General features: G+C 51.1%; 1 protein-coding gene across 1 annotated transcript in view; it reads left to right on the forward strand.

Annotated features, from left to right (window-relative positions):
• AIF1L (allograft inflammatory factor 1 like) overlaps nucleotides 1-27461 on the forward strand; it is a 70921-nt gene extending 43460 nt beyond the window's left edge. Inside the window, exons 5-6 of the mRNA XM_069237074.1 lie at nucleotides 2259-2421; nucleotides 23510-27461. Coding sequence (XP_069093175.1) covers nucleotides 2259-2421; nucleotides 23510-23597 — 251 coding nt within the window. The 3' untranslated portion in view covers nucleotides 23598-27461. The remainder of the gene's footprint in view (nucleotides 1-2258; nucleotides 2422-23509) is intronic.
• The last annotated feature ends 464 nt before the right edge of the window (nucleotides 27462-27925 follow it).

Raw genomic sequence — 27925 nt, forward strand, 5'->3', positions numbered from 1 at the left:
GTGGGTGCAGGGGTGCTCCTTCTGACTAGGGTCTCTTCTTTCAGGGGATGCAAGGCACTCACAGCGTCACTCAGTGTCACTAGGACCACACTCTCATCTACCAGAGGGTTATCACTCCTTTACAAGTCACTCCTCCCTAAGGATGAGCTATTGCATTGTCGCTCACTTTTAACCCCCCCCCCCCAAGAAGGGGGACACTGGCAATGGCTCACCGACCGCAATTTCACTCACTCATTGGGGCGGACTGTCACTCACTTTCACCAGCCCCTGCCTTCTCTCCACTAGGAGGGTGCACCATCACTCCTCCTCCATTTCACACCTTACCAGAGTTGGACACGGCCGCTCCCTCTCACCTTCTTTCCCTGGGGGAGGACTGTCACTCACTCGTATTCCCACAGAAGAGGTATGCTGTCATCACTCTCTCCAGCCACCACTCACGTCTCCTGCAGGGGTCACTCTGGGTCTCTCTGACCAGGACCTATCTCACTCCCCTGGGGCTGCGTTGTCACTCACTCTCACCCCCTGAGCAGGGGGTGTGCTGTCAACTAATCTCACTCTCTCACTTGTCGAGGTGCACTGTCAGCCCTCGTGCCATGACCGCCTCTGTCTCCCGTGAGGGCTGCACTGCTCCTCCATCTCAACCCCCCTTCCGCACACCCTCCATTCAGGTTATACCCTCCCTTCTTTCACCTGACCCATGGGGGCACACTGTCTCTAACCAGGACCTCTACCTCCTCTCCTGGAGCATGTACTGTCACTCATTACTCTCACCAAACCCCTCTCACCTCACCGGTAAGGGTGACGGTCCCTCTCTCTTTCCCCAGAGCTCTGTACTGTTTCTCAGTCTCACCAGCCCCCTATGGGGTGTACTGTCACCTACCTGACTCCCTGTGGGGTACACTGTCACTCACCTGACTCCCTCTGGAGTGCACTGTCACTCACCCAACTCCCTGTGGAGGGCACTGTCACTCACCTGACTCCCTACGGGGTGCACTGTCACTCGCCTCACTCTCTGTGGGGTGCATTGTCACTCACCTGACACCCTCTGGAGTGCACTGTCACTCACCACACTCCCTGTGGGGGGCACTCTCACTCACCTGACTCCTTACGGGGTGCACTGTCACTCACCTGACTCCCTGTGGGGTGCACTGTCACTCACCTGACTCCCTGTGGGGTGCACTGTCACTCACCACACTCCCTGTGGGGTGCACGGTCACCTGACTCCCTGTGGGGTGCACTGTCACTCACCTGACACCCGCTAAGGGGAACTGTCACTCACCTGACTCCCTGTGGGGTGCATTGTCACTCACCTGACACCCTCTGGAGTGCACTGTCACTCACCCAACTCCCTGTGGGGGGCACTGTCACTCACCTGACTCCCTACGGGGTGCACTGTCACTCACCTGACTCTCTGTGGGGTGCATTGTCACTCACCTGACACCCTCTGGAGTGCACTGTCACTCACCACACTCCCTGTGGGGGGCACTCTCACTCACCTGACTCCTTACGGGGTGCACTGTCACTCACCTGACTCCCTGTGGGGTGCACTCTCACTCACCTGACTCCCTGTGGGGTGCACTGTCACTCACCTGACACCCGCTAAGGGGAACTGTCACTCACCTGACTCCCTGTGGGGTGCATTTTTACTTACCTGACACCCTCTGGGGTGCACTGTCACTCACCTGGCTCCCTCTGGGGTGCACTGTCACTCGCCCAACACCCTCTGGAGTGCACTGTCGCTCACCCAACTCCTTGTGGGGGGCACTGTCACTCACCAGACTACCTATGAGGTGCACTGTCACTCACCTGACCCCACACCATCACTCGCCTGACTCCCTGTGGGGTGCACTGACACTCACCCAATCCCAGTGGGGGGCAGTGTCACTCGTCCAACTCCCTGTGGGGGGGCACTGTCACTCCCCCAACTCCCTGTGGGGCGTACTGTCACTCACTCCGCCCCCTGCTGATTGCACTGTCATTCATTCCCACCTGCAGCATAGAGGTGCACCGCTGCTTACTCTCACCTGCCACTAGGTGGGACAATAAACTCTTGCACACTCCCATCTGCCTCCTTGGGGTGCACTGTCTTCATCAATCACCTCGGGGTGCACTGTTGCATACTCCCACCTGTTCTCAGCAGTGGTGGGGGGGTTGCACAATCACTCACTCCCACCCCCTTGGGGTGGTGTCCTGCTCCTGGGGTCAAGGGAAATGTGCACTGTCACTCACTGTCACCCTCCTTCTCACCCCCGCCGCAGACATGATGGCTCTGAAGATGATGATGGAGAAGCTGGGGGTCCCCAAGACCCACCTGGAGGTGAAGAAGATGATCTCGGAGGTGACCGGGGGGACCTGCGACACCATCTGTTACCGGGACTTTGTGAAGATGATGTTGGGGAAGCGATCCCCTGTCCTCAAACTGTGAGTACTCACTGAGGGAGCAGAACCAGTGGGTGAGGGGTTAATACTGCGGGGATGGTGTGAGTATTCACCCCACGGAGCAGGACCTCGGGGCTTATACGGAGGGTATGCAGGTAAGGGCTCGATTCACACAGGTAAACTTAGATCCCCGCCCCGAGTGCGGACCTAAAGATAGTACTTTTAAATGTCCTTTGTGGATTCCCAAAGTCATAAACGTAGAGTTTTGGTCTAAGTTTAGTACAAAAGTCTAAGGGCCTGACGGACGGGTTACTCGTCACAAATGTGACAGATATCTCATACGCCATATTACGATTTCTATAGGATATAATGGAATCATGATACAGCAGATGGGAACTCTAAATCAGGCCCTGCCTTTACCTTTGTAAATCAGGCCCAGGGTGTTAGCGGCAGACGCTGAGGCAATCTATCCTGAGGACGGGGTGCAATAGAGGGGAACTGATATCCATCACGCTGAGCATAACAGCTTAAAAATAAAGGTGTGCAAAATTGTATGTAATTATGCGAACTTTTGGCAAAATTGCATGTAATGATGCAGAATGCAAATCCATCATTTTGCACTAACAAAAAATAAAAACATCACAGTGAGCAACAGGCTTTCACAATCAGTTGTACCTGTGCATGCGCTGTAAAGGTTTACCACAAATGGTTCATTTGCAGTAAGGTTTTACCAGGAATGGCAAATGATTATGCCAATAGGCATAATGATGTAAATTGAGGAATTTCAGGCTTATTTTGGTGGTGACAGACAGGAAACAAAATGAATTAAACTATTGTAAATAGGGCAGGCGGTGTTCTTCCAATGGTCCCTACTCGGGCTATCAGAGGACGTATTCCATGGACAGAGTTTACGAGGACCCCCTACACAGAATTCTTCAGTTCCACCCATCTCTGAAGAAGGAGGAGGGACAAGGGTTTGGCAGACAGGGTTTACCACGGAGTAAACTCTGAATCTGTCCCTACCTTAGCAACATTTCATAATGATGGAACTTCAGCTGACCATTAATTTAAGAACCACAGAGATCCCAAAAGTCTTTCCACATTACATTTAAGATGCATACTTGGTTGTCCAGACTATGCTTCACTTTTTCAATTTGGGCCCAATTAACTGGTCTAAGATCCATCTTGCTGTCTTGAGTTGACAGCCCGACTTCTAACAACTAAAACCAACTTTTTGCCACCATTAAGACTGAGAGACAGATCAGGCCGGAACTTAGATTTGAGCAGATGGGTAACTCTTTGACAACGGAGACGGATATCCCATGCACCAAAATATAAATCCCATAGGATATAATAGGATTTATATATCGCTGTGACAGAGTAACTCCTCCGCCAATATCTAAATCAGGCCACACGTTATGTCTTGTCCTCACCCCATCCTGCCGCCATATTAGAGTGACCCCTGAGCATGTGTCCGAAGCCGGCTTGAGGGGTGAAGATTAAATCAGATGCCCTCTAGCAGACCTGATTATCACATATAAAGTGAGCACCAGGGCCCTGCCAGGCTACTCAATATATCATAGTTACAGCCCAGTAAATGGATGGCAAACATCTCTTGTGCTGAGCCCTGGGCAGAGACTGGTGAACATAGGTTACTCGTTCCTTACACAGACGACTTTCTATTCTGCACAGTATTTTTGTGGTATCACACCTGAGGCAGTGAAGTACACCCAGAAACCACACCTGTCTCACAGGCTCAGGGCACAGGCAGCACTCAGCGGGCCGTAGACAGCAGAGCTAACCCTCGTGGTACACAAGTGAAACGGGCTCGGGCCGCAGGCAGCAGAACTATCCTTTGTGTTACAAAAGTGAAACGGGCTCGGGTCGTAGAAAGCAGAGCTATCACTCATGTTACACATGTGAAGCGGGATCGGCCCGCAGACAGCAGAGCTATCCCTCCTCGTGTTTCACAAGTGAAACGGGCTCGGGTCGTAGACAGCAGAGCTATCTCTCGTGTTACACATGTGAAGCGGGCTCGGGCCGCAGACAGCAGAGCTATCCCTCCTCGTGTTACACAAGTGAAACGGGCTCGGGTCGTAGACAGCAGAGCTATCTCTCGTGTTACACATGTGAAACGGGCTCGGGCCGCAGACAACAGAGCTATCCCTCCTCGTGTTTCACAAGTGAAACGGGCTCGGGTCGCAGACAGCAGTGCTATCCCGCACGTTGCACAGACCTCACCAGGGCGCTGGATGTGGGGTCAGAGTCACTATCAGTGCAGGTGTAAACCACGCACAAGTGCCTCGTGCTCCCAGCATCGGTGGCCCTCGTGGCAGTACACCGGATGCACCTTCCAGTGCGCCACTAAGCATTGGTCAATGCCAGTAGTGTGCGATGAAAGAAAGGCTGCAATCGCAGGGGACGCCTCTCGGTGTGTCCTTCCTCACACCAGGCCCGGCCCGTGCCCACGGACAGGGGGGACCGGCCCGTGCCCTCCCGCAGTGTCCTTTTAAATGGTGATTTACCATACTCTGAGAACGATATTGTGGCACAACGACGTTTACTCACTCCTCCTATGCCGAAGTGAGGAGATGTCCCTCTGGGAGATCAGTCATGTCAAGCCTGGCCTCGGAAGGACCAGGAAGGCTGGAACAGTCATTCTGACCCTGCCTTACGAAGACCAGGAGGGTTGGTGCAGTGTCAGTCATTCTGACCCTGCCTTACGAAGATCAGGAGGGTTGGTGAAGTGTCAGTCATTTCAGACCGTGTCCCACAAAGATCAGCAGGGTTGGGTCAGAGTCAGTCATTTCAGACTGTGCCTCACAAAGCTCAGGGGGGTTGGGGCAGTGTCAGTCATTTCAGACTGTGCCTCAGAAAGATCAGGAGGGTCGGGACAGTGTCAGTGATTTCAGACCGTGTCTCACAAAGCTCAGGGGGGTTGGGGCAGAGTAGGTCACATGATATGCCCCAGAGGCCCTCACCTGCTGTGCTCCCCGACTCCCTGTGCTCTCGGTGCCAGGGCAGGGCACCTGTCAGACCCCCACTGCCCCAGCAGAGGCGCTGTGCCCCACTGGCCAGATGCTTCCTGGTCGTGGGGGGCTGTGAGAGCCGCTGGTGTTTTGCATCAGACAATAAAGGCTGCACCCGCCCCCGGTGTTTGCACACTTTGTGGTGTTAGGGAAATGTGTCATGGCTTCCGTGGGCTTGGTGCTTCACAGGGCCAGGGGCTTCTCGCCGCTATGGGTTCACGGCCATGCTGAGGGCAACAGTTCTCTGCCTCCCTCAGAATCACAAGTGGCTCCTCGCTTGGCGGTCTCAGCAGAGAGGCCAAGGAGTGAATGGGAATCCTTCCCCACGCTCCTGGATAGCTTTGCGCAGGTAGATGTGGATGGCGGTGCGGGGCTGAACGTGAGAAAATGAGGGGCCACTGCACAATATTTTTGCATTCAATGATCTGTAGTGCAGTCGTGGTATTATCTTATAGCGCCTCGTACCTCTGGAGCAGCTGCGTGCAGTGTGTGCCACGCAGCATCCGTGCTGTGCTTCGAACTGGGTCACGCCGCCTCTGGGCGCCCTGTGCTCACCCACAGGGCATGGACAGGTGGCTGCTGCGCTCCCCTCCCCCCACGAGGTAAGCTTCTTTGAGAGACCCTGCTGGGAGAGCGGGTGGAGCTCCGAGCCCCCCCCCCTCCCCCCCCAAGGAGCCAGGGAGAGGGATCCTGAGCTGCAAGGACTGCTCACTCTGTGACCTCAGACTGTGGAGCTCCAAGGAAGTAGCTGCCAGGATAGCTCAGTCGGTGCAGCGCTCCTGCAGAGTTCACTGCAGCCCGAGGCTACATGCTAGAATGCAGGCAGGGCAAACACAGCCTTTTATCCTAACAGGAGCTGGAGGCAACATGTAGGTGATAGGCGAGAAGTCGGGCAGGGCTGTCACAGACTTTTATCATGCCAAACTCAATTAAAGGGGGTATCACTGAGTGGAATTACATACACCGTATGGCGCATACATTTGTATAGTGCTTCACACCCCTGGCAAGGAGTCGAAGCACGGATGCAGACGTGTGGGGGAGTACTGTAGGGGAAGAGTGTGTATGTAATGTGCCTAGCATGAGCAGTGCTTTGATGTCGAGGCGCCTCGGCGTGACGCAGTGTTATCTTTTTAGGGGTACTGTTTAAAGTATGCACCGATAAGGGCAAACTATCGACTTAGTGCGCTTTTCCCAGTTTTTGCGCGGGCCAGGCCGTTAAAATACTCGTCTTGCAGGTAACAAAAGGGCCCAGTGGCGCCACTACATATACAGTTCAGCCGCCCTCTCGTGTTATCTCACTCTTCTGAGAGTGCGACTGAACTCCGCTGGGTCAGTCTCTAACAGACAGGCCCTGCTCCCAGCTCTCTCCTCCTCGTCGCCTGGGATGCTGTTTTCTTTTGGGTTTGTCTTTCCAAGACAACTGGAGACAAACATTCATTGTCCTCCGTCTGTTACCAAACACTCCCATAACCAAACTCCAGACCTGTTGGCTTTGCCCACGCTTGTTTGCGAAAGCTTGGCAGGTGTGTGGTTCCTTCCAAGAGGAGGCTTCTGCCTGGCTCTGCAGCAGAAGTCTGATGTTCAAGGGCTCTGGGCCCTGATGGCGGTGGATCTGTGCACCGAGGGCACCGATGTGAAGTGCGCGCTCGTGAGTGTCAGCAGAGCCGGCTTAGCGCCCTGGGCGGAGATACATTTGGCACCCTTGCTGTTGGTAGTGAATTAAGTAAGGCTGCGGGGGGTCCCTTCTGTGTTCACTGGTCGGTACCTGGAAGGCCCCTGCACACAAACATCCCCGAATCCCCGAGCTCACCTAAATCACCGATATCTCTGCTGTCTCACACTGATGATGGTTTTGTTGATGATGTGTGTCAGCAGGGGTCAGAGGGTAAGGTGAGGGCAAGGATGGGGGCTAAAGGGGTTAAACAAGCCCAAGTTATGATAATGAAGGATTAAAACCACTCTAAACTGGGAAATCAGACAGAAGCTCCATGGGCCCCTCAGAATACTGGGGCCCTGGGGCCAACTGGCCCAGGCTAAAGGCCGCCCAGAGCTCCCTCTTCTGAGGGTGCGACTGAACTCTGCTGAGCCAGTCTCTTTAACACACAGGCCCTACTCCCAGCTTCCACTTTCTTGTGGCCTGGAATGCTGCTTCCTTGTGGGATTTTCTTTCCAAGAAAACTGGAGACAAACATTCATTGTCTTCTGTCTGTTACCAACCACTCCCCTAACAAAACCCCAGACCTGATGGCCTTGCCCAAGCTTGTTTTCAAAAGCTTGGCAGGGCAAGTGTGTGATTGCTTCCAAGTGGAGGCCTCTCCTTGGCAGAGAGGTTTCAAGGCACCAAAGTGGGCTCTGGCCCCGCCCCGTCTTTCAGGGTCCATACAGCCAGCTCTGTTCTGCAGCGTCTGACCCTGATGACCTTCAATAATTCTTAAACAGATTGTTTTCAATAGCATTTTCCTTTCATTTATTAGGCCGTGCGCGCAAGTGCTTTTTGACCTGTTGTAAGTATTCTGTGGGCTTTTTACCACGCCCATCTCACATCCATCACTTTCACTGGTTCATGGGCTTGCCTTTCAAAAATCACTTGATATCATGGGTAACTGCTTTATGTTTATCCTGCCTTGGGGCGGTTTTGTCACCGCCTTGCAGACTGCCCCTGGTACATGGATTATTGCACGATTGCCGATATACTTCAGCGTGGGCAAACTCGTTTTTTTTTTTTTGTCTCTCTCCTTCGTGCTCAATGGCGGCCATGGCATTCACAGTGCAGAAAAGAGCGAACTCCATCTGTGGTATTGAAGCACTGGTCATATTGTTCACACTGTCACCTAATCAAATACATTTCTTTTGGCTCACGCCTTCACGCTCCATAGTTTTCATAGAAGCACTTGTAATTGATAAATGCTTTATGTAAAAAACACAGACATCCTAAAAGCTGCTTACAATATTCACTGCACTTGGGCAACTCGCCCCATAATGCTTTGCAGGCCATTACTTTTAGATTTTTTTTTGCACATAACTCTGCCTGTGGTGGTCCTAGGACAATGGGTCCACCCCCAAAATGTTCAGCACAACACGCTCATTCTGTCTAGGTCACCGCTGGGTCCCCACACTAGGTTAGTGGGGACCCCCAAATAATAACACCTCCCACCATTTAGTGCCTTTTTAACGTCTCTTTTAGCTGGACCTTTTGTTTTACTGCTGAGAGTAGTTTGTGTTTTAAGAGCTTTGTTTGAAAAAATATTCAAGTAGGCCCACGAGCCCTTTAGTTATATGCAGGGCCATTGGAATTATATGACAAAAAGAACAAGATATGCAGCAGGGCTGATTAATTAATACAGCAAAAAAAGTCTAGTTATGTATTTACAATGCTAATAGCTCCAGCTCAAATAAATGCAAGACCTATTGCATTGCAAATGCTTGTTTTTAATGTGGGTGATGTGTGAAGGTTTATTACATTTTGCAGAGAAATGTGTTTTTTTCTGCATCATCCATGCAAAAAGTTTCCTTTAGATCAAAACAGGACCTCATGTGTGAGAAATGGTGACATCACGGAGATTATTTGCAGTGATATTGTTGAGCTGCTGCTGTGTTACAATATCGAAACACACGTCACTATCCCTGAATATTAGATGGAAACATATGTACAATTTGGACCAGTGTGTCTGTGCACTGTCAGTGACCTAGACAAAAAGGGCACGAAAGAGCTGAAACTGGATCATGGATTCAAGGCCTCTCCCTAAACAGGGGCCCCCTAAATAAGATTGGCCCAAGAGCCCCCAAATCCTTAAGCTGTCCCTGTTGCCAGGCTCTACGGCAGGAGTCTGATTTTCAAGAGCCCTGGGGGCTCTGTGTAATCAGGGCACAGATGTGAAGTGCCCTATGTGATTGGCAGCCTCAGTGGGGCGGGGAGGGGGTGTGTCACATACTCACACATCTTAGAACACATCCACGCGGTGGCAGCTGCACTGTTGAGGCTGAGCAGGGGCTACAAGAGCCCATATAGATACCGTCTGCGTGACCTCCTGCAGTGCATTGTGGGTGGACCCATATAAAAACCGTCTGCCTAATCTGCCGCAATGCACTGTGGGTAACGGCGCTCAAGTCTATGGTGACCAGGCGATGTGATGGAGAAGGGGGCAGTAGCGTTGGGGGGGGGGGGCAGCAGGGGCCTGGCTACCATTGGTGCAGCAGGTGCAGTGCACCGGGGCCTGCGGGCCCACTGAAAACTGTACATTTCGGTATTATTTTAACATCCAAACAGCAGTTAAAGGGGCTGTTTTCCTTGCTTGCAGCAGGGCCCATGGCATCCTAGAAACACTACCGGAGAGCAGATGAGGTGGGGGGGCACGTGATGGAGTGAGGAGGAGGGAGCTCAGGAGAGTTAGTGGGAAGGGAGGAAGAGGAGAGGGAGCAGGACAGGTGGTGGTGGCTGGTGGGAGGAGGGAACAGCTGAGCAGTGACCTCAGTCGGAGGAGGTCTCTGGCACAGGTGCCTGAGAACACTTAAAGGATCTCATTATGCGCCTGAGCAGCTGACATGACAAAGCAATTAAAGCTCCCTTGGTCCTGGGGCGAGGGGCGGGGCTTACTTCAGCCGCGGGGCGACAGGGAGCGAAGCACAAGCCAATCAGAGAGCCCTTTGGCCAGTCAATCCCAGGTCCCTTGCCACGTCACTGCGTGTCCCGGTGCCATGTTGTGATGTCATCGTGTGACGAGCTGTGATGTCACAGCGTTCAGGTGCCTCGTGGAGTTCTGGGCGTCCCTGCTGCCAGATTGTGACGTCACGGCATTGCCTAGCTCCTTGTTGTGACGTCGTGTGCAGAAGTGCCTTTTTGTGATGTCACCTGGTGACTGCCTGCTGCATTGTGATCTCACCAAAGAAACACATATTATTACCTTCGTGGATAGTTGTCCAAACATGTTTTTTTCTCGCCACAATAATCCTTGGATCACTATCGGACGAGCACGTTTAGCAGTGTTTAAAATCATCTTTTAACTCCTTACGTGGAGTCAGTTTTCCACTCCCAGGACAGATAGAAACAAAACCGTCATTTCAACCTTCTTTTTTTATTCCACCCATCATGCACAAGATCAAACAGTTCATTAAATATCCCGGCCTTTCGTGGGTTTCATCCCACCCTCCCATAGTTAGCTGAATTGTGAAGACAACACTTTTCGTGTCCACTTTGCACCCAGAGGTAGCTGCAGGTCTGTAGCTCATTTCTTAAAGTAGCCATCATCCTTGTTACAACAGTAACTCCTCTTGTAAGCATCCGGCGTCGCGTAGGTGGTCCACAGATCATGTCAAACATGGGCTAGTCTGTGCCACGGTGCCAGGAAATGTCAAGTATGTGCCGCACAATCTCCTGGCATTATATGGCATCTCCTGGATGAGCCATAATATCCCCAGAAATTAGCTGGTGTGTGCTTCTCTGTCAGTATTATATGGCACCTCCTGGGTGTGCTGCAAGGGCCCCAGGTATTAACGGGTCTGTGCCGTACAGTCTCTTAGTATTATATGGCGCCTCCTGGATGTGCTGCAACGGCCCCAGGTATTAGCGGGTCTGTGCCGTACAGTCTCCTAGTATTATATGGCACCTCCTGGGTGTGCTGCAACGGCCCCAGGTATTAACAGGTCTGTACGGTACAGTCTCTTAGTATTATATGGAACCTCCTGGATGTGCTGCAACAGCCCTAGGTATTAACGGGTCTGTGCCGTACAGTCTCTTAGTATTATATGGCACCTCCTGGGTGTGCTGCAACGGCCCCAGGTATTAACGGGTCTGTACCGTACAGTTTCAATATTATATGGCACCTCCTGGATGTGCTGCAATGGCCCCATGTATTAACGGGTCTGTGCCGTACAGTCTCTTAGTATTATATGGCGCCTCCTGGGTGTGCTGCAACGGCCCCAGGTATTAATGGGTCTGTGCTGTGCAGTCTCTTAGTATTATATAGCGCCTCCTGGATGTGCTGCAACGGCCCCAGGTATTAACGGGTCTGTGCCGTGCAGTTTCTTAGTATTATATGGCGCCTCCTGGTTGTGCTGCAACGGCCCAGGTATTAACGGGTCTGTGCCGTACAGTCTCTTAGTATTATATGGCGCCTCCTGGGTGTGCGGCAACGGCCCCAGGTATCAACAGGTCTGTGCCGTGCAGTCTCTTAGTATTATATGGCGCCTTCTGGGTGTGCTGCAACGGCTCCAGGTATTAACGGGTCTGTGCCGTGCAGTCTCTTAGTAGTATATGGGGCCTCCTGGGTGTGCTGCAACAGCCCCAGGTATTAACATGTCTGTGCCGTGCAGTCTCTTAGTATTATATGGCGCCTCCTGGGTGTGCTGCAAGGGCCCCAGGTATTAACGGTCTGTGCCGTACTGTCTCTTAGTATTATATGGCGCCTCCTGGGTGTGCTGCAACGGCCCCAGATATTAATGGGTCTGTGCCGTTCTGTCTCTTAGTATTATATGGCGCCTCCTGGATGTGCTGCAACGGCCCCAGGTATTAACGGGTCTGTGCCGTGCAGTCTCTTAGTATTATATGTTGCCTCCTGGGTGTGCTGCAACGGCCCCAGGTATTAACGGGTCTGTGCCGTGCAGTCTCTTAGTATTATATGGCGCCTCCTGGATGTGCTGCAACGGCCCCAGGTATTAACAGGTCTGTACCGTACAGTCTCTTAGTATTATATGGCGCCTCCTGGGTGTGTTGCAACGGCCCCAGGTATTAACGGGTCTGTGCCCTGCAGTCTCTTAGTATTGCATGGCACCTCCTGTGTGTGATGCAACGGCTCCAGGTATTAATGGGTCTGTGCCGTACAGTTTCTTAGTATTAGGGTCTGTGCCGTACAGTCTCTTAGTATTATATGACGCCTCCTGGATGTTCTGCAACGTCCCCAGGTATTTATGGAACCTCCTGGATGTGCTGCAATGTCCCCAGTCTCTTAGTCTATGCGGTACAGTCTCTTAGTATAATATGGCGCCTCCTGGGTGTGCTGCAATGGCCCCAGGTATTAACAGGTCTGTGCCGTACAGTCTCTTAGTATTATATGGCACCTCCTGGATGTGCTGCAACGGCCCCAGGTATTAACGGGTCTGTGCCGTGCAGTCTCTTAGTATTATATGGCACCTCCTGGGTGTGCTGCAACGGCCCCAGGTATTAACGGGTCTGTGCCGTGCAGTGTCTTGTTATTATATGGCGCCTCCTGGATGTGCTGCAACGGTCCCAGGTATTAACAGGTCTGTACCGTACAGTCTCTTAGTATTATATGGCGCCTCCTGGGTGTGTTGCAATGGCCCCAGGTATTAACGGATCTGTGCCGTACAGTCTCTTAGTATTGCATGGCACCTCCTGTGTGTGCTGCAACGGCCCCAGGTATTAACAGGTCTGTGCCGTGCAGTTTCTTAGTATTATATGGCGCCTCCTGGGTGTGCTGCAACGGCCCAGGTATTAACGGGTCTGTGCCGTACAGTCTCTTAGTATTATATGGCGCCTCCTGGGTGTGCTGCAACGGCCCCAGGTATTAACGGGTCTGTGCCGTGCAGTCTCTTAGTATTATATGGCGCCTCCTGGGTGTGCTGCAACGGCCCCAGGTATTAACGGGTCTGTGCCATGCAGTCTCTTAATATTATATGGCGCCTCCTGGGTGTGCTGCAACAGCCCCAGGTATTAACATGTCTGTGCCGTGCAGTCTCTTAGTATTATATGGCACCTCCTGGGTGTGCTGCAAGGGCCCCAGGTATTAACGGTCTGTGCCGTACTGTCTCTTAGTATTATATGGCGCCTCCTGGGTGTGCTGCAACGGCCCCAGATATTAATGGGCCTGTGCCGTACTGTCTCTTAGTATTATATGGCGCCTCCTGGATGTGCTGCAACGGCCCCAGGTATTAACGGGTCTGTGCCCTGCAGTCTCTTAGTATTGCATGGCACCTCCTGTGTGTGATGCAACGGCTCCAGGTATTAATGGGTCTGTGCCGTACAGTTTCTTAGTATTAGGGTCTGTGCCGTACAGTCTCTTAGTATTATATGACGCCTCCTGGATGTTCTGCAACGTCCCCAGGTATTTATGGAACCTCCTGGATGTGCTGCAATGTCCCCAGTCTCTTAGTCTATGCGGTACAGTCTCTTAGTATAATATGGCGCCTCCTGGGTGTGCTGCAATGGCCCCAGGTATTAACAGGTCTGTGCCGTACAGTCTCTTAGTATTATATGGCACCTCCTGGATGTGCTGCAATGGCCCCAGGTATTAACAGGTCTGTACCGTACAGTCTCTTAGTTTTATATGGCACCTCCTGGGTGTGTTGCAACGGCCCCAGGTATTAACGGATCTTTGCCGTACAGTCTCTTAATATTGCATGGCACCTCCTGTGTGTGCTGCAACGGCTCCAGGTATTAACGGGTCTGTGCCGTACAGTTTCTTAGTATTAGGGTCTGTGCTGTACAGTCTCTTAGTATTATATGGCGCCTCCTGGATGTGCTGCAACATCCCCAGATATTTATGGAACCTCCTGGATGTGCTGCAACGTCCCCAGTCTTAGTCTGTGCCGTCCAGTCTCTTAGTATTATATGGCGCCTCCTGGATGTGCTGCAACGTCCCCAGGTATTTATGGAACCTCCTGGATGTGCTGCAACGTCCCCAGTCTCTTAGTCTGTGCCGTACAGTCTCTTAGTATTATATGGCACCTCCTGGATGTGCTCAATGGCCCTAGGTATTAGCTTGCCTGTGCCATACAATCTTGTGACATTATATGGCACCTCCTGGATGTGCCACATTGTCATCAAAGAAAAGGTGGGGGGCAGAGAGGGAATTAAATGGCCCAGCACACGTCCTCCCCTAACCTACTAACTGAAACAAAGTAGTGTGCTGTTCCTCTGGTCCGCCAACACTGCACTGACGTGAGAGGATTCCACATGGTCAGTGAGGGCGTCCTTTATAGGGCGCACTGACCCTCACTCACTGACGTGTCATGCTTCATCAGCGGGTCATGCTCTTCGCCACACAGTGACAAGGAAAAGCCTGGCCTGTGCCCTGCAATAGGCCCCACAGCTCAAACCACAATCCACTCTGTGCAGTATACAGGCCTTTTGGAGACCCCCTGGAGTATGGCCCATGAACCCCAATTATTAACAGCCACACTGATATATGTGTAATGGTGGAGGGGTGAAAGTGTATGGAATTCTCTTTTCCTCCATCAGACTCCCTCCCGCCCCAAAATGATCCCCAACCCCACACCTAGGTGAGAATTCTCACTCCCAATCCGATTTAAACTGCTTGCTTCATGGACGCAGTCCACCAATCACAACGCTCCATGATGATTCCTTGCAGGCGATTGGCCCTTGTCTGCTACCTCAAGCTTTCATAGCTCCCTGAAGAAAAGCAGACCAGAGCTGGGCTTCCCTCTGGCATTGGTCACATTGTACTTTCTGATTCACACGTTGGCCTATCAGAGCAGAGAGCGGCTGTTTTGAAATCCACACTGACCCGTTTTACTATAAAATAAGGGCAGCTTTATTTGAGCCCGGATGCCTGGGAGGCGCAGTGTGGAGCCTGGTCTTCTGCAAGTGAAGGGTGGCAGGGACCTCTTGTTTTTTTTAGTTTTATATATCGCGAGCTCGATCTGAAGGTATTGTAGCACTTTATATAAGCACCAGTTACATTACTCAAGCACACATTCATATTGTGCGGTAGGCACAGGGAGGTTAATGGCCAGATGTATCGAAGCGCTTTACCCATTCTGGGCCTCATTTGCAAGAGGCTTGCAGGGCTGGGGCGTCACAGCACCGTTGCTACTAACATATACTGCTGTTTTCCTCTCTCCATGCACTAGTGCGCTTCAGTGCACCATCGTGCAAGGATGTGTGCATTCTGTAAGGAATAGATCGTGTACTAGAAAGAGGCATTTAAGGTCCAAAAATATCCTTTTCAACTTTGCCTGCTTTGACTTTGTGCTGTGCAATGCCGCACGCAAAGTAGGAAAAACGCAGACAAGTGAATACATATCTTACATTTTGTTGCAAATCCTTGTCTAAGAACGCTTGTAGATAGGAATTTGTGTCAAAACCCATGGGTGGTTGCATGGGAACGCCCTGGTCTCACTCATGGAATGCACACTTGATGCAAAGTAACACAGGGCGTCTTTGGGACCCTTTCCAGTCCTGGTTTGTGCTGGATAGTAAATCCCAGCATAACACTTTGCATCAGGTTTGTTTTAACAGAATAACACGAACCTTGCACAAAGCATTAGTAAATCAGGGTCTGCAGGAGTATAACAAGCATTTTCAATACAACGGGTCTCGCATTGGCTCGAGTTAGAGCTATTAGTGTTGTAAAGAAAATAAAACGCAGGGCGATCGCGCTATGTAAAATGCAGCGCAATCGCGCTGCGTGGAAAATAAACATGTTTTCAGTTGTTTACCGGTGCTGTGTAGGTGGGCTAAACACAGGAAAAGGCATGACGTATGCATGCCTTTCACAAATGATAGCAAGCAGATTTTAAAAGGCAAGCCCACAAACCAATGAAAGACACTGACATGACATGGGCGTGTTTGGAAGCCCAAAGAGAGATTACAGAATGGGACGGAGCACTTTGCGCTCGCCAATAAAAACTGGCGCTCAGCTCTGCGCTACTGCAGTCCAAGTGCTCTGTCTAAAGTTTGTGCATTGACTCAGAGAAATTCTGAATTGAAGTTTAGACACCTGAGACGCAAAAACACAGAAGCTCGACTGCGCTGAGTGAGAGCATCTCACTGTGGTGCTGCACGCAGAGAGCGCAATTCAAGGCGCTGCGTATTGTGCATAGAGCCCAAGGCTTTAAGTGGGATGAAAAAACTGGCGGGTCTCTCAGAGGGCCGTGGCCGGTGTAATTAGGGGTGTGGCTTAAAACAGGTAAGTTACAATCTCCGCTTAGCATGGTGTGCAGCCTGGCCGGTCTCCGCTTCTCTCTGTCATTGCATCCAGATATAGGACACAGGTGGCAGTATACCCAGTGCTTCATGGGAAAATATTGAAGTGCGGGTACTCACTCTTTAGAGCGCCTGCTTGCTCCTTTGAAGTACTGGTACTCTACACATTGAATGTACGGTAGCAGTGCTGAGAAGTGCAGGTACTCACTCTTTGGAGCGCCTGCTTGGTCCTTTGAAGGGCCGGTACTCTACACATTGAATGAACGGTAGCAGTGCTGAGAAGTGAGGGTACTCACTCTTTGGAGCACCTGCTTGCTCCTTTGAAGTGCCGTACTCAACACATTGAATGTACGGTAGAAGCGCTGAGAAGTGCAGGTACTCACTCTTTGGAGCGCCTGCTTGGTCCTTTGAAGTGCCGGTACTCTACACATTGAATGTACGGTAGAAGCGCTGAGAAGTGCCGGTACTCACTCTTTAGAGTGCCTGCTTGGTCCTTTGAAGGGCCGGTACTCTACACATTGAATGTACGGTAGAAGCGCTGAGAAGTGCCGGTACTCACTCTTTGGAGCGCCTGCTTGGTCCTTTGAAGTGCCGGTACTCTACACATTGAATGTATTGCATCATTGCTGAGAAGTGCAGGTACTCACTCTTTAGAGTGCCTGCTTGGTCCTTTGAAGTGCCGGTACTCTACACATTGAATGTACGGTAGAAGCGCTGAGAAGTGCCGGTACTCACTCTTTGGAGCGCCTGCTTGCTCCTTTGAAGTGCCGGTACTCTACACATTGAATGTACGGTAGAAGCGCTGAGAAGTGCAGGTACTCACTCTTTGGAGCGCCTGCTTGGTCCTTTGAAGTGCCGGTACTCTACACATTGAATGTACTGCATCATTGCTGAGAAGTGCAGGTACTCACTCTTTGAAGCACCTGCTTGCTCCTTTGAAGTGCCGTACTCTACACATTGAATGTACGGTAGAAGCGCTGAGAAGTGCCGGTACTCTACACATTGAATGTACTGCATCATTGCTGAGAAGTGCAGGTACTCTCCCTCTCAAATTAAAGCAGTGCGGGTACTCAGAACCGGAGAGTACCTGCCCATTTAAAGCACTTGCTTCACCTACAAGAAGCCAGGATTATTGGCTTTGTCAATGGTTGTTACCTAGGATAAATAAGCCACAATGGCTTCTTTGGGTAAAATACTGAAAATGCTTCAGTTCTGAAAAGATGAGACCGTGGAACAGCTGTAAGGAGTCGCTTTGAGGTTACACGGAAGACATTGAAGTGCTAGTGCCAGTTGAGATGTTTTTTTCACCCTGAGGATGAAGGTAACAATGGGGGGCCCGGTAGGGACCCGACTCAGCACCTGCTCTTCAGAACTGTCAGTACTGAGCACCGGCAGGACCCGGCCCACTTAAAGCCCCGATAGAGCCCTTCGCGCATTGGCCGTGTGCGGGTTCCAGGGGGGCACAATTTCAGGATTATGGTATCCCTGCGCCCCCGGGGGCCCCTGCTTCCTGGCACCACCCATGGTCGCACATGCCTTTCGTGGAAACCCGTGACCTCTGTGACCTTTAGCACCTCTTCCTCCTATCAGCCGTCCTTAGCATGATTATAGCGGCGGTAGGATTCTTCCGTAGCGCCTAGAGTGCCTCTCGCGCTCTACAGGGTACAGAATTTGTGCCTGGCACTCCTCTTGCGCCCCTGCTCACTGCTACTGTAACACAAGTAACTCTACCCTGGGGGGCTGGGGCAGCGCCCCCTGCCTGCACCCCTGCGTGGGAAGCTGATGGGGAAGCGGTGCCCACCGGCCCCAGGGGTGCCCAGACAGCAGGGCCTTGTTCACGGTGCCCTCTCCGTGCCATGGAGGCCGCACAGAGCCACCATTGTCACTGGGCCCCGTCGCCTCCTGTCGCCCCCTCCTCGCCCCTCAGTCTCCAGCCCGGCGGGGTTTGGTTACTTCCAGGACTGTCCATCACGGGGAGTCCTTCTCCTCTCCCCATTTTTACCTATTCATGTGGGTATGGCGCTATCACAACTCCTGGCGTCGCAGCGCTACTTCGAAGGAAGCGATAGTCAGTAACATTTTCCTTATAGCGCTAGCATGGTTTGGGGGGAGGGGGTGCTGGTGATGTTTGGTCAAGGGGGGTCGGGTGGTGATACCCGGGGAGGCGGGAGGGGTGGAGGGGAGGGGGTGAGTTGGGGGGCGTTCTGGCTCCAGGAAGTTCCGCCCAGGTCGCAGGCTCTTGTGAACAGTGTGTTGACCTCGAACGCGCAATGCACAAATAGCGCACAGATTTGTGAACTACGGGGCTTGTTTAGGCACCGTGCGTTGGGGCACACCCTGCTCAGCCATATCTACAAGGCCACATAAGGACTTTATTACCTCTCGTTTTTAACTCTTTCTATGTGTGCTGCACACACAGAAATAGGAAAAAGCCTCCATTGATTGTTTTTCTGGAGGAAGGTGTCTTTTCCAGTGATCCCTACAACACAAACACGCTTGCACCATGGTGCCAGGGTGTCTGCGTTGGCACATAGCAGCCCACTGTGCGCCAGCGCAGGGGGAAAGACAGAAATGCGCCATATTTCATAGATACGGCACATCCCTGCCCTTTCCCTTTGACGCAGGTCAGCGCATCAAGGTGACGTCCAGCACCGCCCTGCGCCAAAACTTTGTAAATGAGGCCTCCAGGATGTTTCCTCAGCAGATATAGCGCTACGAGATACTGAGCCATACTGCATAGACAGGGACTGTGCGCATTAGATTTTGCACACACATACGTTTTATTTACAGCGTTGAGAAGTCTCTGGACGTTTTCCAGCGCTATACACATATTACAGTACAAACATCTCAAGGATTAAAGGTACTTCACTTTCATCCTAAGACGCAGAGGGCCTCATTTACAACAAACTGGAGCATCAATCACGATGCGTCAGTTTGTTTGCGCCGCCGTACGCCCCCCCTAACGACACCATTGTAGCTCTGCATTTACAATACAGCGCCCCATGGCACTTGTTAGCAGAGCTGCATCAGAATTTCTGATAGATGTGGCCCTATGCTGGACGTGCATAAAAAATTCTGACGCTACTCCAGCAACGTCCTGAGCAGAAGTTAAAAAATGACGCTAGAATGACGCAGTGAAATCTTGTAGATTTCAATGCGCAATCCGGGCGGAACTCATAGCGGGGGAATGCCTCCCTTGCATACATTATAAATGGGGCAGGTATAATGTGGTGCAGGGGTTTAGAAAGTGGCGCAATGGTCCCATTGCGCCAGTTTGTAAATGCAGCGCTATGTGGGGGACTGTTTGCGCAAGCGTAGTGTAAAAAAAAAAAGATGCTCCAGCAGTGTAAAGGGGCTTGTAAATAAGTCCCAGAGTGTTCATGGCAGGCCCCCAGAGCCCCTCCTGGCAGCTGGCCCCCCTCTTGGAAGGCCGCCTTGTGTGGATATCTTTAGCCCTCACAATGGTGCCTCTGTGCCTGGTTCAAGGGAGTGGGTGCAGTTTTATTTCTGTGCAGAAGTCATGGGAGCCGCAGCAGCTGGAGGGAGGCTGCCCGTGCCTGCTGTGGCGCGTGGTGCCCAGCTGGCAGGGCTATCTTGGGCACTATATAGTGCCTTATTTGGGGTGCGGGCGGGCCCCACACCCTAAGGCGAGGCAGACTCCTAGTGGTTGCAGGGGGTGATGTATGGAGGGGGATGAGAGGCGCGTGAACAGGGTTTGTGGGAAGCAGCCATCCTCCTCCGGCCCTGCCAAGTTTCCTAGGTCCATGCGTGACGCGCTGCTCCATTCCAGATTTGTTTTTCTTTGAATGCTGGGACTTGTAGTCTTTTTTTAATTATAAAACAGGACTACAATTTCCAAAATTCAAACGGAAAACCAGGAGCGGGGCAGCACGTCACGCACAGACCTGGGAAATCTGGCAGGGCTGGACAACCCCCCCCCACCCATCCCTTGCACCCAAGCCCTCTCAACAGGGGTGAAGACACTACTTGGCAGTGGGGGCGCTGGACTGAAGACTGCGCTCAAAGGGAGGCGTGTGAGTGGAGGAGGAGGCTGAGGTAGGAAAGGAATGAGGCGATGGAAGCAGGAGGCACAGGTGTGCTGTGAAGAGCGCGTGGGGGTGCTAGGTGCTGTGAGGAGGGCAGAGGAGGCGCTAGGTGCTGTGAAGAACACGTGAGGGCGCCGGGTGCTGTGAAGAGCACGTGAGGGTGCTAGGTGCTGTGAGGAGGGCATAGGAGGTGCTAGGTGCTGTGAAGAGCACGTGAGGGCGCTAGGTGCTGTGAAGAGCACGTGAGGGTGCTAGGTGCTGTGAGGAGGGGAGAGGAGGCACTAGGGGCCAGATGTAGCAACGTTTTTACCCATTTTGTGTCTATGGGAAAAAGTGTTCGTACATATGGCCCTAGGTGCTGTGAAGAGCACGTGAGTGTGCTTGATGCTGTGAGAAAGGCATAGGAGGCGCTAGGTGCTGTGAAGAGCACATGAGGGTGCTAGGTGCTGTGAGGAGGGCAGAGGAGGCGCTAGGTGCTGTGAAGAGCACATGAGGGTGCTAGGTGCTGTGAGGAGGGCAGAGGAGGCGCTAGGTGCTGTGAAGAGCACATGAGGGTGCTAGATGCTGTGAGGAGGGCATAGGAGGCGCTAGGTGTTGCAAAGAGCACATGAGGGTGCTAGGTGCTGTGAAGAGCACATGTGAGGACGCTAGGTGCTGTGAGGAGGGCAGAGGAGGCGCTAGGTGCTGTGAAGAGCACATGTGAGGACGCTCGGTGCTGTGAGGAGGGCAGAGGTGGCGCTAGCTGCTGTGAAGAGCACGTGAGGGTGCTAGGTGCTGTGAGGAAGGCATAGGAGGCGCTAGGTGCTGCACGTGAGGGTGCTAGGTGCTGTGAGGAAGGCATAGGAGGCGCTAGGTGCTGCGAAGAGCACGTGAGGGCGCTAGGTGCTGTGAGGAGGGCAGAGGAGGCGCTAGGTGCTGTGAAGAGCACGTGAGGGTGCTAGGTGCTGTGAGGAGGACAGAGGAGGCGCTAGGTGCTGTGAAGAGCACGTGAGGGTGCTAGGTGCTGTGAGAAGGGCAGAGGAGGCGCTAGGTGCTGTGAAGAGCATGTGAGGACGCTAGGTGCTGTGAAGAGCACATGAGAGGCGCTAGGTGCTGTGAAGAGCACGTGAGAGGCACTAGGTGCTGTGAAGAGCACATACGAGGCGATAGGTGCGGTGAGGAAGGCACAGGTGGCGCTAGAGTGCTGTGAAAAAGATATGAGGCGCTAGAGATTGCTGAGGAAGAAGTAGTGGGCACTAGACTGTGGCAATGACATTTGTACAAGCAGAGATGGCACACCGCAGAGGCACAAGTGTAAGGTTGCATTAGTACCTTCACAGGAATTGGTGGCACTCATACGAGCGGTGGCACTAGCACAAGCAGAGATGGCACAGCGCAGAGGCACAAGTGTAAGGTTACAATAGTACCTGCACAACAAGCCTTGGCACTAGTACAAGCAGAGATGGCACTAGTACAAGCAGAGATGGCACTAGTAAAAGCAGAGATGTCACAGCGCAGAGGCAGAAGTGTAAGGTTGTAATGGTACCCTAACAGGAATTGGTGGCACTAGTACAAGTGGTGGCACTAGTACAAGCAGAGATGGCACAGCGCAGAGACACAAGTGTAAGGTTACAATAGTCCTTGCACAGCAGGCAGTGGCACTAGTACAAGCAGAGATGGCACAGCGCAGAGGCACAAGTGTAAGGTTACAATAGTACCTACACAACAAGCCTTGGCACTAGTACAAGCAGAGATGGCACAGCGCAGAAACACAAGTATAAGGTTGCAATGGTACCCTCACCGGAATTGGTGGCAGTAGTACAAGTGGTGGCACTAGTACAAGCAGAGATGGCACAGCGCAGAGGCACAAGTGTAAGGTTACAATAGTCCTTGCACAACAGGCAGTGGCACTAGTACAAGCGGTGGCTCTAGTACAAGCAGAGATGGCACAGCGCAGAGGCACAAGTGTAAGGTTACAATAGTCCTTGCACAACAGGCAGTGGCACTAGTACAAGCGGTGGCTCTAGTACAAGCAGAGATGGCACAGCGCAGAGGCACAAGTGTAAGGTTACAATAGTCCTTGCACAACAGGCAGTGGCACTAGTACAAGCGGTGGCTCTAGAACAAGCAGAGATGGCACAGCGCAGAGGCACAAGTGTAAGGTTACAATAGTCCTTGCACAACAGGCAGTGGCACTAGTACAAGCGGTGGCTCTAGTACAAGCAGAGATGGCACAGCGCAGAGGCACAAGTGTAAGGTTACAATAGTCCTTGCACAACAGGCAGTGGCACTCGTACAAGCGATGGCTCTAGTACAAGCAGTGCCACTAATACAAGCAGGGATGGCACAGCGCAGAGGCAGAAGTGTAAAGTTGCCATAGCACTTCTGCCATCGCTCACCTTTACACCCTCACCTGGTTCCCGTATGTCTCCGCAGCCCCTGCTGGCACAGCTCCACTCTGTCCTCCCTCAGAGCTGGGCCTGTGGCTTCTGGACTTCTACTCTGGTCACCTGCAGTCCAGTGGTCTGTGAGTGAGAAACACTCACTGCCTGACCAGTGGCGCCTCCTGCCACCTACTGCTTTATTCCATCTACACTTTCACAACCATGAGGTGCTTTGTACTCTGGGTGTTGGCAGTCACTATATCTCCCTCTGTACATATATCCTGGATCAAGACAGTTCTGCGCCCCTTCTACTGTGCCCCCTATTACTCTGCCTGCCCTGCTAACCTCTGACACTTCACACTGAGTCTGTCACGCCCACCAGCCAGTCCACCATGAGCTCCGTCACATACTTCTGGACTGCAGCCCTCTGTAATACTCAAACACTGCTGGGTCCCAGGTAATGCTCTACAAGGTCTTTTAACATACAGGGTAACACAACACATATCCTTATACTGAAATCTCTGCAAATCCTTAACTTTGTACTCCAAGTACTCTTTGCTATGTTGTTTTTCCAGCCAGCACCTGCTTGTCTCATGCCTGATGCTCTCACAGGCTCCCTTTTGTTCCCTGAAGCCCTGTTGGGTGAAGTTTGCTTTATATAAACAACAAATACAATTAACAAAAAATATTTCTCAAAGTGTTTTGGCTCATGTCTTTGCATTTGATTAAGATGGGAGTGTCTGGTGATACTGGTCCTCACGATCTTTCCTTTTCCTCCCCCTTTTACTCCAGGATCATGGCCTTCGAAGGAAGAGCCAAGGAGAATGGCCAAAGGCCTGTTGGCCCACCGCCAAAGAGGGACATCAACAGCCTTCCATGATGGGACCGGCCCTGCGGACGATGAACATGGTACGGACCCCTCGCTCGCTGTGCCCCATGCCCACCGCTGCTCGGAACACTCTGCATTATCAGGCTCTTCATTTTTGCAACCTGGTGCCTTAGGAGGCGTGTGACCTGGGCAGTCGGTGGAGGACTCCGTCCCAAGCAGCCTCCATCGTGCTGCCATCCTTCGTGCTAGACCTGCCCCTTGTGAGAGTACCTTTATTTATTGTGCAATACCCCAGTCGTGCTAGAATGTGAATAGAGAGGCTGCCTCCTACACACGCCAGGTAGAAGCCTCTAATGACTGCAAGGTGCCCTGGCCATACAGCTGCTTTGCCAAAAACTATGATTCTCCTTACCCAGGCTTGGAAAGAAGGGGTGCAAGTGGAAGGTAAACAGACAATGAAAGGTAGCAGGACTTCCTTGGACTATACTATCCATAATCACCATCACCTATAGTAATATCACACAAATAACACCCACGCTATACGTAACAGGAAGTAGCTGGCACCACTGGCTCTGTGCCCTGCTGGCTCTGAAGTTTGCAACCTTGAATGTTAATCTTTCTGCCCTGCACAAGCCTCCGCGATGCTCCATCCAGCCATTCAGCGCCTGCGAATGACTTATGCTTGACATTACCTCGCGAAGTCGATGATTTGTCACTCTTTCAGAAATATGATGTCTCTCCTCCTAATGTCAAATGAAATCAATATGGGGTTGAAAAACCCTTTGAGAACTAATTAAGGAGATGAAAGCAAAAAAGCGTAAACATATTTTAGGCAACTTTAAAAATTCACCAGGATTGCAGGGTGTGGACCTCCGATCTATATTTATGTGTATGACTGTCTAAAAATGTTGGTTTAAGCGAGGACAATAGTTTCGTGACACAGGAAGTTTGCATGGCATTTATGTTATATGTGCCACCCAGTGAGTAATTCCAGATAGTTCACGCCCTGTCAAGCAGCTCCTAGTTCTAACACCTGTCCTTGTTACCTTCAGGTAACCCAGTGACACTCAAACTGTTTTGTCTGGGTTTGTTTTCAAGATCTTCGCTTTACTGTTTATCAGTCTGGTGGGAGACAGAACTACATTCACAGTGGGTAGAATATCGGGTCACTTAATCTTCCTGAAAACATCAGTGATGAAAATGAGAACGCTGCAATCCACGAAAAAAAGACTGAAACACATTCCTTGTTCATTCCGCGCCTGACATTAGAGAACAGTTCTCCAACCAACCATGAGTTAAAGAAAGCTTTGTCTAGTCACCAAGAGTTGGGACCCGAGGGCACCAGGGCAATGAGGGGCTTTGGTGAGGTAGTGGCCAAGGTCTGAGCACCTCTGGATTTATATTGACAGCAAATTCTAAAGGCAAACCCTTGCTCCCCTTGAAATCTAGTAACCAGCAGCTCACTAACATTCATGCAGGCCACCTCCTAGCAGTCCAACACCCCTTCCCTGAAGTGTACCAACCAGCAGTTTACTATATACGTCATATCTATTCCACGCCTTTAACCTCACCCTCATTTCACTAGGAGACACTTAGGAACTTTCGAAGACAGTCTTTCTCAACATTTATTATATAACTGGTGATGACTACTGTATTTTAAATGCTTTGGGGAAAGAAGTCTGATTGACAAACTTGAAGGAGCTGCTTAACACATCAGTTTTGCAAACTAGTCCCTGCTGGTGAAATTTCCCTCTAATAAAGCTTTGTTTCATGAGATTGTCCCTTCAAAAAATTCTCCCAAATAAGAGAGGGTTTGCCGTCTTTTTTCGGCCTGATTTAGGGTTTGGCAGATGAGGTTATTCCATCACAAATGGGACAGATATCCCATCCACCGTATTATGATCAGATCATATCCTATGGGAATCGTATTATGGTCAGATTATATCCTATGGGAATACTATTATGGTCAGATTATATCCTATAGGAATTGTAATACATCAGATGGGATATCTGTCATGTTTGTGACAGAATAATCCATCCGCCGAACTCTGAAATAGGCTCTTACTCCACTAGCCCTAAATTGAACATTTTCCACCCACTACCTCTTTGTGGCTTGAACAAAGTGACGAAGCCTGGTCACCAGAGTTGCTTAATATTAAGCAGGCATGTTTCTTACAGATGGGCCCTGTGTTACAGCAGAAACCAGGGTGCAAGAGCGGTCTCTACATATCTCAACTTGGCGACGCCATGCCCAATCCCCATTCCCCAGTCCTTAAAGTGCCCCGGGGAGACTTCACTCCCTCCCTCAGGGAAGGGAGTGGGGTGGCTCCCTGGATCAGGAAAGTTACCCCGGGGGGACTTCTGGAATTGGGGGGAGTTCCCCAGGGGCACTTCAGAAGTCAGCCAGGACCAGGGACCAGTGAGGGTGCTTGGTGGGGCCAAAACAAATTACATGTTGGACAGGAGACCATGCAGTTGTGTCCTCAGTGCAGCAGAGGGTTTTGTGGACGCTGAGAAGGCAAACTTACTATTCTAACCCAAGGCCTAAACTATTTTTGGAAAAGTTAAAAATTCCTCAAGTACTTTAAAAAAGGGTTGGAAAGTTGTAATTTTGCATTTCTGTGAATTGGTGCCAAGGATGCTGTTTAAGGCAAAAAAACAGTAATTCCATGCTTGCCAAACATTACTTCTGCCGTGTATGGCGAACTCGACACCTTTATGCAAAGTATGAAGTGTGAAATTCCATGAATTCACTCACCTGCAGGAGCACAATTAAACATTTGCTCGAGCCCAATCTTATTATTTCGAACTTTGCAAAAGTTTGGACGCTGACAACTTTAAAAAAAAAACTGCACTAAAGCCAACTTCACATAATATCGCATGCTCCTAACAAAATGTGCCTTTTGAGATGAAAAACATTTAACTTGGCAGGCATTTGTAAATGTTATTCAGTGTTTTTTTTAATACAGTGTATAATCCTTGGGCATTGACCCTGTTGCTAAACGGTTCTAATTTCGGAAGACGAGGAACCGGAGGTATAAGGAGACAGAAGGGATGTGCCCAGGATCACACCATGTGTGAGGAAGATGGAATTAAATTTATTTTTGTTCAGTTTATCTCTATTGGGTGGGAACAACCGTCCATAATATCAAAACCACCAGGGACATTACCCCATCTGGAAGGAAAAAGACCTCCTGCGCCAACCCATGTGAAACGGAGGCCCCCACCCCATGTCTAGTGCCTTGACACCAATATGGCAGCGCCACGTTTACAAATTCATCCCCAGCTGTTACTAGAAGTAGATGACGCACAGGGTTGTTTTTGTCCGAAGTGTCCATGTGTGTTCTTGTGTGACGTTGACGACCGACCGAGGGCGGGAAACAACTTTAAATATATATTTTTATAACGCATCACGTTGGCGCTGTACCATAGTCAAACACGAAGTAATGCACAAGCGTTCGCTGAAAGGTTGCGCAGTTTCAAACTTCACCAATCTACAAACGACGCAAAACTGCACAACATCACCAAAAACCCGCCAAAGCCTGGAGATTTGGTGGTGAGGGGGCCGACGACCCCCGCCACAACACCGGAAGTGCCTTCACTGTTTGAACACGGGGGTCATGCACCTGTACGATAAATGTGTGTAGATATGTGTGTATAAATACATAGAATATTTAACCCTGGAATGACTCCCTGCCTCTCCTCTGTTTTTATACTGTTGCACCCGTAATGCAGGGGCACGTGTCTCACTCACAAGAGGCATGAATACTTGTGAAAAAACACCGTGTGAAATTGTGAGGTCACTGTTTACCTGAATCTGTAATGGAAGTAATTCTGAAGATTATTCTCATTATAAAAATGTGTAGAAATTGCTTGTACAATGATCCTGTGAAAAATACAAAAATAGAAAAAGTGTCTTGGGTACACGGCGTCCACTCACAATTTTCACAAGGTGGACGCCGCCCACCCTGCCAAGTAGTTGTGCCCCACTCAGTGCCTAATTTGTAAATAAAAAGGTGCCGGTGCGCAAAGCCCTCCTCTTAAACATGCGGCTGCTTCAATTAAATGTGCGAACACGGATTACTGAGGCAGCTAATCCTGAAGCCATGTCGGGCCTCTTTAATCCATTTACAGCCACTCCCTGCCCCTTCAGCTCACTCTTGCAGCTTTCTGCTTTCTCCCTTTGTGACGCTTTTTCGCAAGGAGGGGCTTTTTTTAATGTTAAATTCGCACTGCGGCCAAAACAAAGGCCGAGGTTAAGCAGCCATCAGGCCTCCTTTTGTTCTCGCTGCAGCTATCTGAAACCTCCCACCCATCTGGGAATGCAATGGAGGGGAAACAAAGGCACATGCTTGTTGTCAAGTCACACGTACTTAAGA

The sequence above is a fragment of the Pleurodeles waltl genome, chromosome 6 (genome assembly GCF_031143425.1).
Source record: "Pleurodeles waltl isolate 20211129_DDA chromosome 6, aPleWal1.hap1.20221129, whole genome shotgun sequence".
NCBI lineage: Eukaryota > Metazoa > Chordata > Amphibia > Caudata > Salamandridae > Pleurodeles > Pleurodeles waltl.